Source organism: Gymnodraco acuticeps, unplaced genomic scaffold (assembly GCF_902827175.1).
Source record: "Gymnodraco acuticeps unplaced genomic scaffold, fGymAcu1.1, whole genome shotgun sequence".
Lineage (NCBI taxonomy): Eukaryota > Metazoa > Chordata > Actinopteri > Perciformes > Bathydraconidae > Gymnodraco > Gymnodraco acuticeps.
In genome coordinates this window covers 53,090-70,301 of record NW_022992150.1, presented here as the reverse complement: position 1 = coordinate 70,301, position 17,212 = coordinate 53,090, and the positions used below count along the sequence as shown (strand labels likewise).

At 41.4% G+C, this 17,212-nt stretch overlaps 1 protein-coding gene across 1 annotated transcript in view; it reads left to right on the top strand.

Moving 5' to 3' along the window:
- srrm3 (serine/arginine repetitive matrix 3) overlaps nt 1–17,212 on the top strand; it is an 89,022-nt gene that overhangs the window by 56,565 nt on the left and 15,245 nt on the right. The window contains exons 3-9 of the mRNA XM_034204123.1: nt 5,800–5,901; nt 12,273–12,371; nt 12,861–12,941; nt 13,341–13,409; nt 16,024–16,059; nt 16,287–16,337; nt 17,068–17,175. Of these exons, the coding sequence (XP_034060014.1) occupies nt 5,800–5,901; nt 12,273–12,371; nt 12,861–12,941; nt 13,341–13,409; nt 16,024–16,059; nt 16,287–16,337; nt 17,068–17,175 (546 nt within the window). The remainder of the gene's footprint in view (nt 1–5,799; nt 5,902–12,272; nt 12,372–12,860; nt 12,942–13,340; nt 13,410–16,023; nt 16,060–16,286; nt 16,338–17,067; nt 17,176–17,212) is intronic.

Genomic DNA, 17,212 nt, shown 5'->3' with positions numbered 1-17,212 from the left:
AGCAGCGTCCTCCCGGCCTGAAGCAAATGAAGTTAGTTATAGTTGTATTCTTTCTAATGGCCAGCAGGAGGTGACTCAACAAAGTCTGGTTGTAAAAAAAGTCAATGAGAATATTGACTACTTTCCCAAAATAATTTAAGTCTTCTGCAATCGAGCGTGATGTACATTTTGTAAATGATGGCCCCTTTTAGAGCTCAATAGACAAGATGGTATCGTATGATTTAGGGCTATGCTAACTTGTGGTTGACAGATCTCTAAACAGCATTAACCGGCCTGGGTGTTTTTGTCTTAGAACTATCAACTTTTAAAAGATTGTATTCCATCTTTAAGAGTTGATGTGAAAATGTATTTTGTTTAATGTTCGGTTGTACTGAGATCAACCCTTTTGAATCTCTTTTTGTTGAAAAACCCAATATGGTGATGGCAAAAAACCAAGATGTGATTCTTGAGGCATTAAAATGGTATCTTGTGAATCAATGGGTGACATGCCGTTATTACTACTACTTTGAGGAGATGGCACAGTACATTTCTGAAGCTCCGTCAACAACAAAGTGTTTCTTTCACGGCAATAATACTAAAGGTGGGTAGTGTCTTTTATCAAGAAAGTGATATGATAAAACAGTTCACTGACAGATTTCAAGGTCAAAAGCTGCTCTGCATACAAAGGGCCAGATTATATTTCAGGGCTGTTTTTCTCCAAACTAATTGAAGCATAAGGATTGCACATGATTTAAACTCCTGTGGTGTCTGAGGCTTTTTCCAGCTCCTCTAATGAGTTCTCTTCACAGAGCCACTCACTCAGATCTGCAGGCTACGTGGGGCTGTCTTTGTACACATGAACCCCATCTGCCTAATGCCTGCACACGCAGACACACGCTAGAGGAAAGTGTGTGCCTGGCCTTTCTGTTTTGCATGCGTGACACAATGTGTTCTGCCAACAGTAGGGGCTTTTTAACTACAAGGGAGAGGATGTTGCCTTTCCTGCTTCACAAAGCAGAAAAATGTATGTGTATAAGAAAATGACTATCTGTAGTTTTAAAGCTTAGTAGAGAGGCTCACACAAACACAAAGCATTTTTTTTGTACAGGTATAAAAGGGAATACAAGCATTTCATTCCAAGACAGAACATACTGAGGTTTATTGTAGTACTCAGAAGTTAAATTACTCCACTTTGGATGCTACTGCTGTGGTTTTGCCTTAATAACATCTGCAGTCAACGTTTTGAATTGCAAGAGACGTGGCTAGCTGGGATCTTATTAAGAGAGCTGCTCTCAAAGCCTCAAAGCCAGAGCAAATAACTATCTCTGCTCTGATGGAGGTTTTCCTGCAAGCCAAAGCCTGTGTCATAAGATGATAAGCCTGTGTCCTATTAGACTGGAAATTGGAGGGTAGAACGACCTATTTCATATATTGTCACCGGGGGGACTAAAGCCAATATAGTTGGTCCATGCTGGTCAAAAGAGCCTCAATTGCTGTTGTTACAGGAGTTCTTAGAGAAGATGAGCAATCAGAAAGAGGGTCAATGGCGGCTTGTGCTGCTCCTACCATTGATCTGCTTACTGTTGGCGAGGTGTAAAGGGCAGCTTTATATAGTGAGAGAAATGTATACTCTTTCCTCGCTCTCTTTCTGCCTAGTCTTTGTAGTGCCTGTTATCTAACCACACAATCTATGGCTGTAGAGAGCATCAATTAAAAAAGCCACTCCACTTGAGAGTTAAGCTATTTCGCTCTAAATCGGTGGGTCATTCTAAACTGAAATAGAAATGTGGAGGTTCGGGTTCGCCTTCCCACGTTACCAGCGCCATTCAATCTTGCTAACTACATTGGCATCCCTTTGCCTCTTTACTCTTTGCAGCAGGATTGATGGCTGCAGAGTTTCATAGGTGTACCGCAGCGCCTGGGGACGACTTGTGAAATAAGGCTCTTCAGACATGAAGCGCAGAAACATCTCTGGCAGCCAGAGGGAGAACACACAAACACACACACACACACACACACACACACACACACACACACACCACACACACACACACACACACACACACACACACACACACACACACAGGTACCTCCTCTTCAAATCAATGACTATCAGTAACTATTCATTTTGCTGGATCGTGAGTTAATGGGGGGAATCAGTGGGTGCTCAAAGCTTTTTAATTAATCAACTTCTTTAATGGTGGTGATTTTTCATGGTTAGGGTGGCCCCCCCTCCCTCTGATCGATGTACCCTGTCTGTCTCTGCCCAAATCACTGGGACTCTTCACGCTGTAGGCTGAGGGTCTGGGCTAAATGGTTTTCATTGGATTCCACTTGGCTTACTCCGACCTCTGAATAGTCCCACCTCACACACATACACACACACACACACACACACACACACACACACACACACACACACACACACACACCACACACACACACACACACACACACACACACACACACGAGGGAATATTTTTCTTCTTACCTGTAGTGCTATTTATTAATCTATATTGTATGAGTTGCCAATTGTTGAAGAAAAGGGCCAAAGGGATGTCTGCCTTTCCTCCAATGTAATGGAGTTTAATGGCACTCTGCTTGTGCAAAACAATACATTTAAAATTCTAGAAATCATAGTCCGATTTTTTTTTCTACACCTACTTAAGAAAAATGCATGAAGTCATGGTTAAAGGCTTGTGGTAAAATAATACTTTTGCAGTAATCAGCTCAGATGTAGTGAACTAGTGTGGTGCTATGCAGCATTTAGAATGTGTAAGCATTCTTCTGCGCCTAAAATAATAATACCTATGAATATACTTCCAAAAATGTCTAATTATTATCTTGAAAAGAGACATCGCTTTTTTTCAAATTAACTTGGGCAATTTAGGCCCCACAAACCAAAAGTGCCATCTAGTTCCATTATATTAGAGAGAAAGCAGACCTCTCTCCAACACATGACAACTCGCAACAAAATAATCTAGATTGATAAATGGCACTACAGCTCAGAGGATAACATATTTTATTATATTTATCCCTTTAACATTATTTGTCATTTGAATGAATTGTTATCAAGCTGAGAGTGACCGTTCCAATCAGCGCCTCCTCTGCACTGTGTGGGCAGAACAGATGGTGTTAGACAGAAAGCAGCTACCTTTACAGCTGCAAGAAGTGCAGAGGAGAGAAGAGTTGTTTCACTGTGCCCATCCTAATAGACACTGACAAACATCCATTTGTGGCCAACTAAGCATATTGATTCAGAGCTCTTTATGGATATTTGCCAAACTTCCCTTGAATGCAACTCAAACGTTTGGCGATGTTTTTCCTCTGACTTGTTTTGTCTAAAGATTCTGTCTTTGTAGATGACTCACAATTCACCCGGTTCCTCCCTGCAGACATTCAGCTGCTCTGTGGAGAATTCTCCTGACTCTGAACAGACTCTTTATCGATGCAGCCTCACTACTGGGCAATAACTTTCACACTGTGCACGATGAGCTAGACCGACAAAAAAACCCACTGCCGAGATTCATGCTGAGAAGCTGTGCAGAACTTCAGTTTTGAGCAATTCAATGGAAGGCAGGGAAAGAAGGGGATACAACAGGTCGTGTCTCCTTCCTTTCAATGTGCAACCCTTCTTTTCCTCATTTAACGTTAACAGGGTTAGCTGCGGGTGCCGACATTCTCATTGCCTCAACACAAAGAGAAGAAGAAAGTGCTACAGCTAGAGCGTCTGTTTGTTCATTCAGGAACCTTTTTCATGATTTTAACATATTGTCCACCCTTCCTTGACACACAACAGACAGCTGAGAGTCAGCTAACGTACATCGATGGCTCCTGCGATGTGCATGAAAAGCCATGAATATAAAGTGTGTGTTTGTGGCCTCCATTGTGCTGAGTTGACAGCTGCTGGGCAGAGAGATTGCCGTACAGCAGGACCTGATGGTGCCGGCTCCTTCTTGTCTATTGGGCCATCTTCCAGCTATTTCAGCTCTCCATCGCACTTCTGCTAATCTCATTCTCCGCACCACCATTACGCTGATAGCACCAAACTCAGAAAACATGGTATGGGCTGCTAAATGTTATCTGGGAATATCAAACACTTCTCAAACTAATGCCATTTCCACACTGAAATGAGCCCCAGGTTCATTTTCAATCCGATTTATAGAATGTATCCTGCTATGAGTGGGGAAAGGAATCTGCTGCAACGTGTGAGTCTCTGAACCAGCGTTGAGTGATTGACAGCTCCTCTGCACCAGCACTTAATGCAAGTGCAGTGCACATGTCAGATGTTATTACCTAATAAACAGGAAAATGAACTACATGGACAAAGGCACGTGTCGCAACCTACTTTTGTTCACTTTAGTTCTCTAGCTGTTTTCCATAGCGTGGGTCAGGCACTAAAATAGATCTCTATTCACAAATAGGGATAAATGCTACCGCAGGGGTAGGGGTTGTGCACTATGTTAAAATCCTCCAACTGGCCACCTCCAGCCCAACAACTGGCAATTTCCGACATAGTTTTGTGATGTGGGTGTGTGTGCGTATGTTCTGGCTCTACAACAGGCTGTTTTTCCTGCTTGCATCTATATAATTATTGACGTTGGGAGGCTTGATTTTTACAGGAAGAATAATTTTGCCATTGAACCATGTTATTTCATGTTTTATACAATGTTTATTTACAGTTTGCTAATTCGCACGATTAAATGCATACCAAGTTAGCACTTCATGTTTGCCTCGTATGAATGTGCACACAACAGAAACTGAATTACTAATTAAAACCTAAAGCACCTCCATTTCCTTGGATCGCTCTCACAATCATTTCTTCTTTATTGTGGCAAATTAGTGAATCTCAATCTCAACATACTGCCATAACCCAGTCACTCCTTGTTGTACTTGATACTTTTATGTCTGAGTCTTCCAGTCAGTCTTACTCTGCGATGTCGGTCTCCCGGCAACACTTTCACAGCTTTATGAATCCTTTCTCTTTCCCCCTCCCTTCCTCAGTCCTCCTTTCCACCTTCATGTTCCTCTGTCTCTAGAGCTCATTACAAGCCATTACCACAGCCAGAGCAGAGTGTGGAGATGGTATGAATACACCAGGGAATGTAGACTGTATTAAAGAGGCCATGTGCTGTCAAGTTCACATATATGTATCCCCTGTCTGAAGAATGGCACGGGACAGCAGCTACTTCATTGTCGCTGTCGCACTTGTTCAGACAGGCTGGATGAATTATTACTGTGAAAGTTTTATTCATTTATCTACAGCGCCAAATAATATCACAATGAAATGAAAGTATAACACTACTTTTGATGCTTGTCAGTTGCAACAACTGACAGCCACAATATATCTGAAATAAAAAGCCAGATATTCTCAATCGGAGAATATGAATACATCTACATTGTAGCACAGACAGTAATTGCTTTCGTGTCCCTCTGCAGTGGTCGCCATGTATTCTGTCTGTCAGCTAGCTGAAAGCTCCTCACGATGCCCCGCGGTTACTCTCAACTCAGCGCTTTGCTTACAGAATAAACATGACATGCTGCCTGTGCATGAACTTGAAACCCGCCGGGGTCAGGAGAGGGTGTCCTTTTGAGTTGTATTGGGAAAGAGGACAAGAGAGGTCTTTGCTATGTGTTGTACTCTGTGTGGTAACTGGTATGAAATGGCTTCTTCACATGCAATAGCTCAGCCAGTGTCAATGCTGTTATTAAAAGCTGCTTCTTCAACGTACATTCATCGTTACTTTCAGGAGTCAAAACTGCAGATTACTGATGAATGTGTGCCTCCACTAACTGCTGTGTCTTTACCTCCGTCCCCAGGTACACAGAAGAAGAGATCCGGCAGAAAGTGAGCACGTTCAGACAGATGCTGATGGACAAGGAGGGCGTTATCACCAGAGAGGGCTCACACACACAACCAGTGTAAGTAACTGTATATCAGGTTTCTTGTCTGTGATGTCCACCGTTACACCAAACATAGGGATGCAACACCAAAGCTTATATCTGTTTCTGTATTTATCTATATTTGGCATTGGTGAAATGTATTTAGGTCTTTCACTAAAGTACAAGTTAAGTATAGTTTGTCAAGATGGGGCAAGGATAATACAAGTAGTATTTTATTTATTTACTGTATTTAAAGCCACAGTGGCCCAAATGTGGCCTGTAACATATTCATAGGGCTGTTTTTGCTGATTTCTTGAAAATTCCTTTTTCATACTGAAGCAGTGTTTGATCACTTTCATCCCTGAGTTACCGGAGTGACGAGTCAGCAGGCAATAACGGTATAAGTCAATAAAATATGGGTTTTTAAAAAATGGTGAATCACTGCAACCCTGAGAGAATCATCACCATACTGTCATAAATGAGCAGAAGAAACGCAAGCTTGATCGGTCCGGTAGTATGACACACAAACACGTCTGCTCACATGATCCGTGTTGCTGATATAAAAACATATATTTAAAATATAATATAGTTTATATTTATATTTCACTGATTATTGTTGCAATAATGTGTGCAACAATTTACAGGTGCAGGAGGTAAAAACCTCTAACGGCCCCTACACACGGCGGCGTGCGTTGACACTTGCCGGCGGGCATGTCTGAAGCTCGACCAACAACCAATTACCTGAATCTCCCGCCCCGGACACACAAGCAGCGGTTTGATTGGCTAGAGCTTGTACTGGCATATGATTCGATTGGCTGACGCTTCCGTCGAAGCGTAAAATTAGAGCCTTAGCTTTGAGTGCATGCTGGAGGTTTGTTGCGACTGAATAAACGGGTTTGAACTCAAATGCACGACTCACACAGGTTTTTAACTAAAAAGGTTTTATTCAAACCAAAGCTCAACGACAGTGGTAAACAAAAACTAAATCACTCTTAACGAGGAAAAACAGTATCAAAACAAAGTCACTCTTAATGAGGAAAAACACTAACAAAACAAAATCACTTAAAAAAACAATAGGAGCATGAATATATGAATACTTAGACAAGACGTGGCTCAAAGCTCTGCTTGGGATTCTTTCTGGCATGATACGCTGGTAGACTGTCACAAGAAACTAAACGAACTGGCGAGGACAATAAATACACCAGGTAATGGGGAACAGGGGGGAACAATCAGGGGCGTGGTCGACAATCACAGGAGTGGGAGACACACAAGGAAGGGAGGTCAGAGTATCTGAAACGAGAGGAAAGGTTACTATTCAAAATTAAAGGGAAAAATCACTAGACAAAGACACAAACACTTAACTAAACTAACATAATTTGCGAGAGATGACAAGGTTCCCATGTGAGGCGAGAATTAAAGTAACATAAATAAATGTTGAGGGTATAATCTCCATCCAAATCCCACATAGATACTCCCAAAGGCCATGGGAAACAGCACAGAAGGACGTAGGTGTGGTGTCCCCTAACAGTCCCTAACAGTCCCTGCATCATACTGTATGTGTGAATGATTTAGTGAGGCAGTGTGGCCACCCGCTGTGTGTGAACTAATGACGGTGGTAATGATGCTGATGCTTCCTGTCTCACTGACTAGACTAATGCTTCTCCATCCTCTGCACTTCAGCCGGTGTCTGGCATTAACCAGTCCACACAGAGGAGGAGGGAGGTGTAGAGGACTGTAATAAGGAGCATTTAAATATTTGTTTCCAGTAGAAAGTCAACTATGAGGATACCGAGAGCGTAATTTGTCTTGCTTTTTCGCATTAGTTCACCCTCAAGGGCACTTCTGAGTCAGGTCAATTTAGGATTTCAGAGCTTGCCTCAATTTCTGCAACCTTCCCTCTTCAGAAAGGCCTTGATGTGGAAAATTGGAGAAGGTTGTAATTTACGAGGTTGTTATCCCACACACACTCAACACTCCCTGAGGCCTTCACACACAAACACACACTTTCTGACGTATTCTATGTCCCTCTGCCCACCATTGTTACTTCACATGGCAATTGCCTACTTCAGGAGCATTATGTGAAACATGCCTTCATCCACCCGTGGGTTGGCCTCAGGGCAAAACCGTGCTTCAGGCCCCCTGATACTCACTGCCTGCAGCAATAAGCAGATTTACAATCCTCCACATTAATAGGTAATATAAAGAGAGAACCCCAACGAGGGGCCTAAACAGCCAGCTGTATCATCTCATATTGATGGTTAGCTTGTATCACTGCCATGAACATTTGTGTGACTGTTTGACCAATCCTGTTCCTTAAAGGAGGAAATCCACTGTGCCACCTGGAGGTTGACATTTTGGTTTTAGTGAAATATCTTGAATACATTTTTGATTATATTAAAACAACATTTTGCCCAAAATGACTTTTGTGATACCTTATGTCTCCACTAGGGCAACCATGGTGTTAATCTCCCTAAACAATTTCTGTATATTCATGCAGAATATTTATTGTGTGACCTGCACCAGTTAATCTCATCATAATTTAAGTACAAACCAATGCTACATGACTTCAAGCAAAATAGATGAATATATAAAGAGAGTACATGTGCGTGGATTTACTAAAGGAAAGAATGCTCCATCACATTCTCAAATATAGAGCTGCCTCCAATGTGTCTGGTTGTGCTTGGCTGGGAGGTTTTATTCAGATCTCTTCCACTGGGCATATTAATATTGACAGGCTAAGGCCCTTTAGCTGTAGCTTAATACTCTAACACACTAGCAGTAAACAGCCGGCAGTAAGCAGATGAGCTAGCTCCTAACTCTGTTTACTGATGTCCCACATTGATTTCCTGCACAATGGATGTGAACACGGGCCGAGAGAAGGAGCAGTGCGTAAAGCCTATCAGGTTTATACACATAGACTGTCCGAACCCAGCAGGATCATGGGAAGCTCACTCTGGACTTCAGTAGATATTCAATATCTGATCAAATGCCTGACATATCTTCAATAGCAAACAGAAAATCCTTTCGTTCTCATCAAAAACGTATTGACTTGATGCACCTAAAACATCAAGGCTTTTCCTCGAGGATCTCAGAATTGATCAGCTAAACTTAAAGCTCCTGGCCAGTCATACTTTATCTCAATATGACAACCATAAATCTACTCAATGTAGCCCCACCCTCCCACTGAAGAGTAATCAATCCGACCTCCACCCACCTCCTCCCAGGATAACACACTATAACTCTCTGCAGCAATATAAATATATCCAGGCCTCCGGGGGCAGAGTGGCTGTCTGACTCTGAGTAGGGATATGAATTTGCGGCACTACTTTGTGCTGCAGACTGACCGTAGTCCATCACTGCCACGTCCCAGGGACAGTGACTGTTAGGGAGCCTCTCTCCTCAGCAGGCCACTGTCCAGCACGGAGACACTCACTCATCTGCCTAACAGAGAGGCTGTGTGGACCAGGAGCTGGGCAGATGTCTTCAGCATATTGGAGCATGGCAACACTTGAGAGATTAGAGACAGGCTGGGGAATTAGTTGTTTTATCTTTAATGACTAAGCACGGGGACCACTAGATACTTCCAAATATTGTTAATTGCTCTTTTTGGCATTTTGCTTCACTCTCAGCCCTACAGGGACTAGTCGTTGGCAAAAACAAACCTGCATGTAGATGTATAAACACAATTTCTGGCATTTTTTTCCAAATGAAAAGTGGATTAACAAGAAAAATCTAATGCTGTTCAATTTCCTGAATTTTCGTAACACTAACTATTGCTGGAAATCACATACTGGATATATAAATATTTAATGTGCATATTCACTACATAGAGCACTGTACTCTACTGCCGTATCTAATATTTAACATTGGTTTGATGTTTAATTCTGACATCTTTTTCAAGAACTATATAGATTTTTAACAAAATGCGCAGATGAGTTTACCCTGAGTACCCTGATGGCCTGTTTCCTCTACGGCTGCAGCTACAACCTTCACTCATCAAAGGGGTCAAGCCTGGGAGGCAAAACCCAGGGCAAAGATTATTTATAAATCACAAAAGCTGCTTCTTTGGCAGCTCCTCTCATCTCTCACCTTGTTTTTCGATGTTCGATTTCTCAGCTCTTTGAATTTGTAATGGTTTGATGTTCTCCCTTAATCTGAAGTGTCATCTGTTCCATATCGACTCACACAGTGTTTTACAAAAGACTTCCAAACCTTATTAAAATAAAAATTATCAATAACTGTGTCACAACCACACTGCCTACACTTGTTTACTTCTCTCCCTAATTGGTTCGTTTTTTTTTTTTAGACAACTTGTTTTCGAGCCCAAGTTTAAATTAACAATAATAATGTTATTCAACAATATCCATCACATCGAGTGATGCGGTGTTTGTGTGTGTATGTATGTATCTGTGCGTGGGTGATTTGCAGTGCTCTGGATGGCTGTCATTGGGCAGTGAGGTTTATTTCGCTGGTGCTTTGAATCCCTGCTCTGCCTAGTGGTGCTCAGCCAATTAGGGGTTTTGTTGCTCATCCTCTCCTAACTAGCCATCAGGCCTGTGCCCCGCTCAAATCCTTACACACTCTCCTTCTAGTTTCTTCACACTTACTCTGACTGTGATTGAAATTGCATTCTTGCATACTATTCATGCAAATGATAGTATTTATGGGTTTAAAAGATAACCGATTTGTAAATGTAAGTAATGGGATTCAGCTGTAGCCTACACTACCAACATTAAACTTATCAAAAAGTGGGAACATTCTGAAGTTTAAATGTACTTATAAGCCTATATTACACTATTGGTGGATAGTAAAATATTCCTCCCATCTTTGCCCTGGGGTTCCTTTCCATCCCTGAAGAGACACATTTGTAGCTGCATACTTTACTATATACGGAATTACGGACACAAAACAGAACTATATTTTGTATGCAGTATGTAGTACGTCACTATGTGTGACTATGTGTGACTATGTGTGACTATGTGTGACTATGTGTGTATGCAGTACATAATATTGCGATTTCAAACACAGCCGTTGTTTTTTCTTCACCAACCTTCCTCTCTTCAGAAGTAAAATTGTCTCTGCACAGTGTGCCGAGTGTGTGTTTGATGTCCTAACTAGAGACACACTCTTCATGCTTTGTCAACTTCTTTCTCTATATGCTTCACCCTCTTCATCTCATCACTCCTGTCTCCTTCCTATTGAGGCTGCAGGGCTTTTCATTGAGGTTATGCTTCTGTCAACATCACTCAAAACCAGATAACTTCTACATGAACATGCCATATGCTACATCTTGGTGTTAAAAGTAGCAGCAAGCCCAGAGCATGACCTGCTGGGTTTGTAGCAATACTGGGACTACCAAGGTCAGACAGATAGGACAGCATAGTGGGGGAAATAATCAGTGTGGTGTGTTCTTTATCTATTTCTTTAGCCTAGCCTGCAAGGTCAGATCTGGTAGATCAGAGGATTCCACATAGGAGACGAGGGAGTTGTGGCATAGGGAGGATTAGGGAGGAGTCTGCTGCCATCTGTTGTGAGGAACAAGTGGGAAGATATTAATCCCACAAGCTGAGCTGTAAGGGTGAGAGAGATGATGATATTCTCACTGCTGGGGTGGGAGAAGATCACAAATGTCAATGTACAAGTAAAGTGACAAAAAAGTTTAGTGTGTGAGCATCACACTTTCAAGTAGCGTTGTTTCTGAGTTTGTTTGCACCCAAGTTAGCCACCAGATGGGTTGATACATGCATTAGCCTGCAGCGTAGCTTTAGCAAAGTCTGTCCACCTCCTTGATCCAGACTGAAATATCTCAGCAACTATTTCATGGTTATTGATGAGACATTCATGATCCCAGAGGATGAATCCCACCGCAGCACCACCAGCACTTTTCACACAGTGATTTTGGTCAAATGCCTCAAAAACTTAATGTATTGGAGGAAATTAAATGACATTATGTACAGACTTCCCCAAATTGGTTGCGGCATAATTGGGTCTGAATTTTTAGCTAATTTAGCATTAGCGCTAGACCGATTACCAATGTATGCTTATCGATATTTGGATATTGCTATATACTGAAAATTGCAGTACAGGCATGACATTAAGTTTGTCTACCAGACCGCACTGCCAAGTTGAAATCTGAGAAAAATGTGTAAAGGCAGTTTGTTTATGCTATTAGTTCGATTTTCTTTTTAGAATGACTTCTCTAAACACAATTTATCCTTATCAGATCTTTTAAACTCTCAAATACCAATGGCAGAATCAGTTTGGGTTTAGGAAGCATGCTAACACACTGAACTCATAGCATGGCAGACTTTCACTGTGAAGTCAGGAAGGATTTTTATTTTACAGTTCTTCCTCTTACTCACAATATTCACACACTTCCCATTTATGATCCTTGATTGTTGTATTTTCAGGGTCAACCACCTGCACTACGAAGCTGATTATGGACAGAACCATCAATTGGTCAGCTATGAAGATGGAGACTATGACCATGATTACCACAGCGACAACAGGTAAAGCACATGTTTGAACACACATACTGTATAATGGGGATGTGATGACCCCTCAAATGATCAATTCAATAGCAGCCTATTATCTCCTTCACATGGCGTGTGTGTCTTATGATAAACAAGAATGCTCTTCAAATCCTCGACACTCTCTCCCAGTAACTTGTCTGGAGATAAACATTTTATATTATTTATGTTTTTAAAAAAAAACACAATGCAGATGGTCATTCAGATTTAGATTTCTGAATTTGTCACTTTGCAGAAAATATCAATTTCCTGTTTCCATTATATGATATTTGGCGTGTTATGGCAGAATGAATTAAGGACATTAGAAAATATCCTCTTATCGACTTGCGCCGCAGCAAATAACTCTAATCATAAGTGTGTTGCGATACAACACACTTATATTAACATTCACTTGTGAATTATTTCTGCCTTTCTCATTTGGAATCTCCCCCCCCTCATCTTTGTTCTCTCCTACTGTGGCCTACTCAGAGTGAAGAGGAAATCAAGCAGCTCTCCATCCCCTCGTCCAAAGAAACGGAAGAAGAAGAAATCTGGCCGCAGAAGGAGTCGGTAAGTGGAAGCAGCTTTCACTGATGAAGTGGTTTCCATTTTTTCTTGACAGAATAATTACACTGGGTTCTTTAGTGAAATTATTTTTGCAAATATTGTAACGAGCCATCAGAAACTAATTGAGAAAAGGAAAAATAGGCAGTCATTAAAAGCATATTCTCATTTTCCATTTTCTTTTGACAAGGTCAGCTAGAGAAATAGAGAGAAGGAAGTGGTACATTATAGAGAATAAAGAATAAGAAGAGAGGGGCTGAATTACATCGAGAGACCGGCTGAGCTTATATAGGATCTCACCTTTGCTAACAATGATCTGAAACACAATGATGAGTCAAAAGCCGTTAGCCCCTATCTGAGGCTTACTTCATGGCATGCATATTTTCCCCTTCTCTCTATCAAAAGGTTTGGCAGCTCCTCACCCACTCACAGAGAGAAGAAGAAAAAGAGTGGGAAGAAACACAAGCGAGACAGGTGAGTGTGAACATGCTGTGTGAGAGTCAGAACAAGCAAGAGCCTCAGACTTTCTATGGCTTTGTCAACAGTTGCTTTGACAGTGATTGGTAGTGATAGGAGGGAAGGGAAGGAGGAAAGACCCACGGATAGGAAGTATCAAAAAGTGTGAAAGCAAACGAAGAAAGATACAAATAAAAAAAGGAAAAGGAAAGACAAAGCGGAAAGTAGAAAAGAAGAAAGGGAAGTCAAACGTAGAGCGAGATGAAGGACGTAAACAAAGGATGAAAAGCAAGAAGGGAAAATAAGGGAAGAAGGAAAGGATGAAAGATAATCATCAATAAGAAGGAGACAAAGACAGCAAAGAAGTTCAAAGGAAGCATCAGCATGGTTGAGAGAATGGAGGAAAACAAGCTGATAAAGGAAGGGAAGAAAAAGGCTTAAAGATATGAAAAAAAGTCAAAGAAAAAAGGAAACGTAAGACATGATAAAGATGACATAAAGGGAAAAAGGAATGGAAAGGAGAGATACATGACAGAGAGAGCCAGAAACGAACTAGGTAAGACATTACTCATGAAAAGATGAGAGGAGAAGAGAGAGAAATTACAAGAGCTCATCAACAAATACTCTTGCAAAGCCTTGGGATATCATAACCACAATATGCAATTGTAGAGTCTCCCCCCGATTTCTCCGCTTCCCCGCCTGACTCCGGGGGTGCGAGGCTAAATGTGTTGTTCTAATAACCGGCCTGTACGGGGGCGCACAACACAAGAAAAATGAGCCTCTCACCAAACTGCTGAGCTTCACTGCACCGCCCCGCTCCCTTCCCCACCTCCCATCCATCCACGCACATCCCATTTCCCCCACCCTTCCTCCCCCTCCCTCCCTCCCTCCCTCCCTCCCTCCCTCACACAAAGCTGCTCTGCATTGCAGGCACTGTTGGTGTATGAATCATGTATAGATGAACACAGGGGCAGAATGCAGGGTTCCTCCCCAGAGAGGAGCCATCCTCCCTAAATCCTAGTCTCCTTTTTGAAAATGCACATTATTAGGAGCTCAAAATGGATATTGCTTGTTGTTTTTATTATAACAACATTCAATAAAAAGGGCTTGTGTCCATTTGGATGCATACTATAATATATAGGGCTGTACCAAATGGATTTTATTTTGATATTCAAAGCTTTCATTTCTTTTTTGAATGAAGCCTTGATTCACTTTCTGGGTCTTTTATGAATGTGTTGCCAAAAAGAGAAAAGGAAAGAGTCCTTGAACAAAATACTCAACTTGAATGAAGTTGTTTATCTGTCTTTTTTATTCAATCTACTTTAGTTGATGAATATAACTTTTAAAGCAAGGTTTTTTTGTGATTTGAATTTGTTACTTTACAACAATCTGGACTTATTGGAACTGCTTGGATAACACGAGTCAGAAACAGTTGTACACAGCCACCGTCAAAAAAAGTTATAATAATATAAGTGCAGTCTAGTATTATTCTGCATCTGTGCAAAAAGTAAACACAATATGAATAGACAGAGACAGAGACAGACAGAGAGAGAGAGAGAGAGAGAGAGAGAGAGAGAGAGAGAGAGAGAGAGAGAGAGAGAAGAGAGATAGAGAGAGAGAGAGAGAGAGAGAGAGGAGAGAGAGCGAGAGAGAGAGAGAGCAGTAGCTAGTGCGAGTCATAGATCGAGAGCTTCTATTAGAGAGTAGAGAGAGATGTCCAGAATAACGCCTCATATGCATAGAGTCCCCAGTTGATTCTCTCTAGTGGGGAAACAGCCACAGCTCTGAGTCCTGTATCTGCCACATACATTACTGTGACGGCTTTATTACTCCCTTTCAGTGGATCAACACACTTTGCTGCTGCCACTGCCTCCCACTCCACTGCATGTTGTATGTAGGTGTGTTAAACAGCAGGGGGGATGTAGTGCTGTATACTCAGTGCCTGGTCTAAGAGAAACTGGTTTATTTGTATTGCTCTAGCGCAGAGAGCAACATCCTTTTACAGCCAGAAATATATATTTCTTTGAAAGTGTGGCATCCAAACCTGTAGAACACCAGCTGGAAAAGCCTGATGAGAGAGTTCCCTGTGGACATCTCCACATAAATGGACGTGTGCATGTGATTCAGACATGCACATCCCTAAGAGTGCAGAAATACATGGTGAAATATTCCATTTAGATAACATGATCCTCCTGCTATTCCATGACAAAACTAAGCCTGAGACTAGGAGCTTTGTGTGTCAGTGTGTAATTCTTAGAACGCAGTTTTCATACATCTTGAGGAATATCTGTCATCAAATGTACATACATATTTTATTGAATTCAATTAATAATGTTCTGTCCACTCTAAATACGTTTAAACTGACATCTTCCATGTTCTTTTTTAAAATGGGATTTGTAATTCATCCTCTAGCTTTTGTCCAAAATACTACATCTGATTTCTTTAGTGTTAAGTCATTCCCAGAACCACTTAAACTCTGGAACATTGTTATAAAAATATATGTTTCTGTGTAAAAGGTTATCCAGCCTTATTACTCAGTACTCCCCTGCCCCTGGTGCACACTTGTAGCCAACTGTGTATGAATTATTCAGTTTATCATTATGATGATTGTTGTGTTTTTTTATCGTTACAGATCTGCATCAGGCTCGAGAAAAAAGAGGAGATACAGGTGTGTATGGAACAAGGAAATACACAATACATAATAACATGCATAACATGTGTAAGGTGTGTGTTATTGTCATTTATGCCTACTGATTGTTCAAAAGACAATGCAATCCGTATGGGTGAGTGGTACATTAATTGAGTTCCTTTTGCAAAGGGTGTGAGTGCGTGTTTGCCATGCTTTGAAGTACTGTACACTGTACTTCGTTATCTTACATAGGACATTTGTTTCAGATCCGGCAGCCCAAAGAACAAACACAAAGACAAGATCAAACAGAAAAAGAGGTGAGCAGCATACCGAATCACTAAGGTGCCATTTAAATGAAAAGCCAATAGGTCTGCTTTTTTCGGCACAAGAGTTTCAAATGTTATCAGTAAAACTTGGCTTGTACAGTATTCTACAGAAGCCCTGAGAGGCAAGTGAGAAATGTTTAAATTTGTATGATTAACTTTAACCAAAATGTGTTTTACAACAACACAAATTATTCTGAAAAAAACAGTTTTCTCAAGTATGAAAACTTTTGGTGAAAATACGATTTAGACACTTTGAAAGAATGTCCAAGAAAAACCTATTCAGAAGGGAACACCAGATCGGCCCCTAGGGGCTCTGTAGTATCCAATGTGTGTGAATAAACACATCTTGTCCTCTGCACACAGTGATACAGTGAACAATAGTCTCAGTCAACAATAGGTCCATTTGGAAGCTGGTCCGGTGTCTCATACATTTATATTAGTATTTTTGTACACCTATCATCCCAGGCTCAGACCCTCAGAGACTGCTAATGACCGTAAAGCCCAGAGTGAATCTTCTAAGCATTCAACACAATCCCCACTGTCTTGATTAGAATATATATTGAAAGTGTTTGGCAGAGCATGAACTGTTTTACATATCATGAATTTGACTCGCTGTTCCATTTGTGTTTCCGTGTGATGTGTGCGTACACACATGGCCCTCATGTTTCTATTTGTATGCGTGTGTGTGGTGTGTTTTTATGGATTGGTTGTCCTCCCTCAGGTCCCCTGGTGAGACTCCCAGCAGGAGTTCACAGCGTCAAGGCAGCTGCTGTAGTTCTCGCAGCGCCTCCCTGTCCTCCACCCGCAGCACCTCCAAATCCCCCTCCAGGTACCCTCCTCGTGTTATTCTTCTGATTCTACTTTAT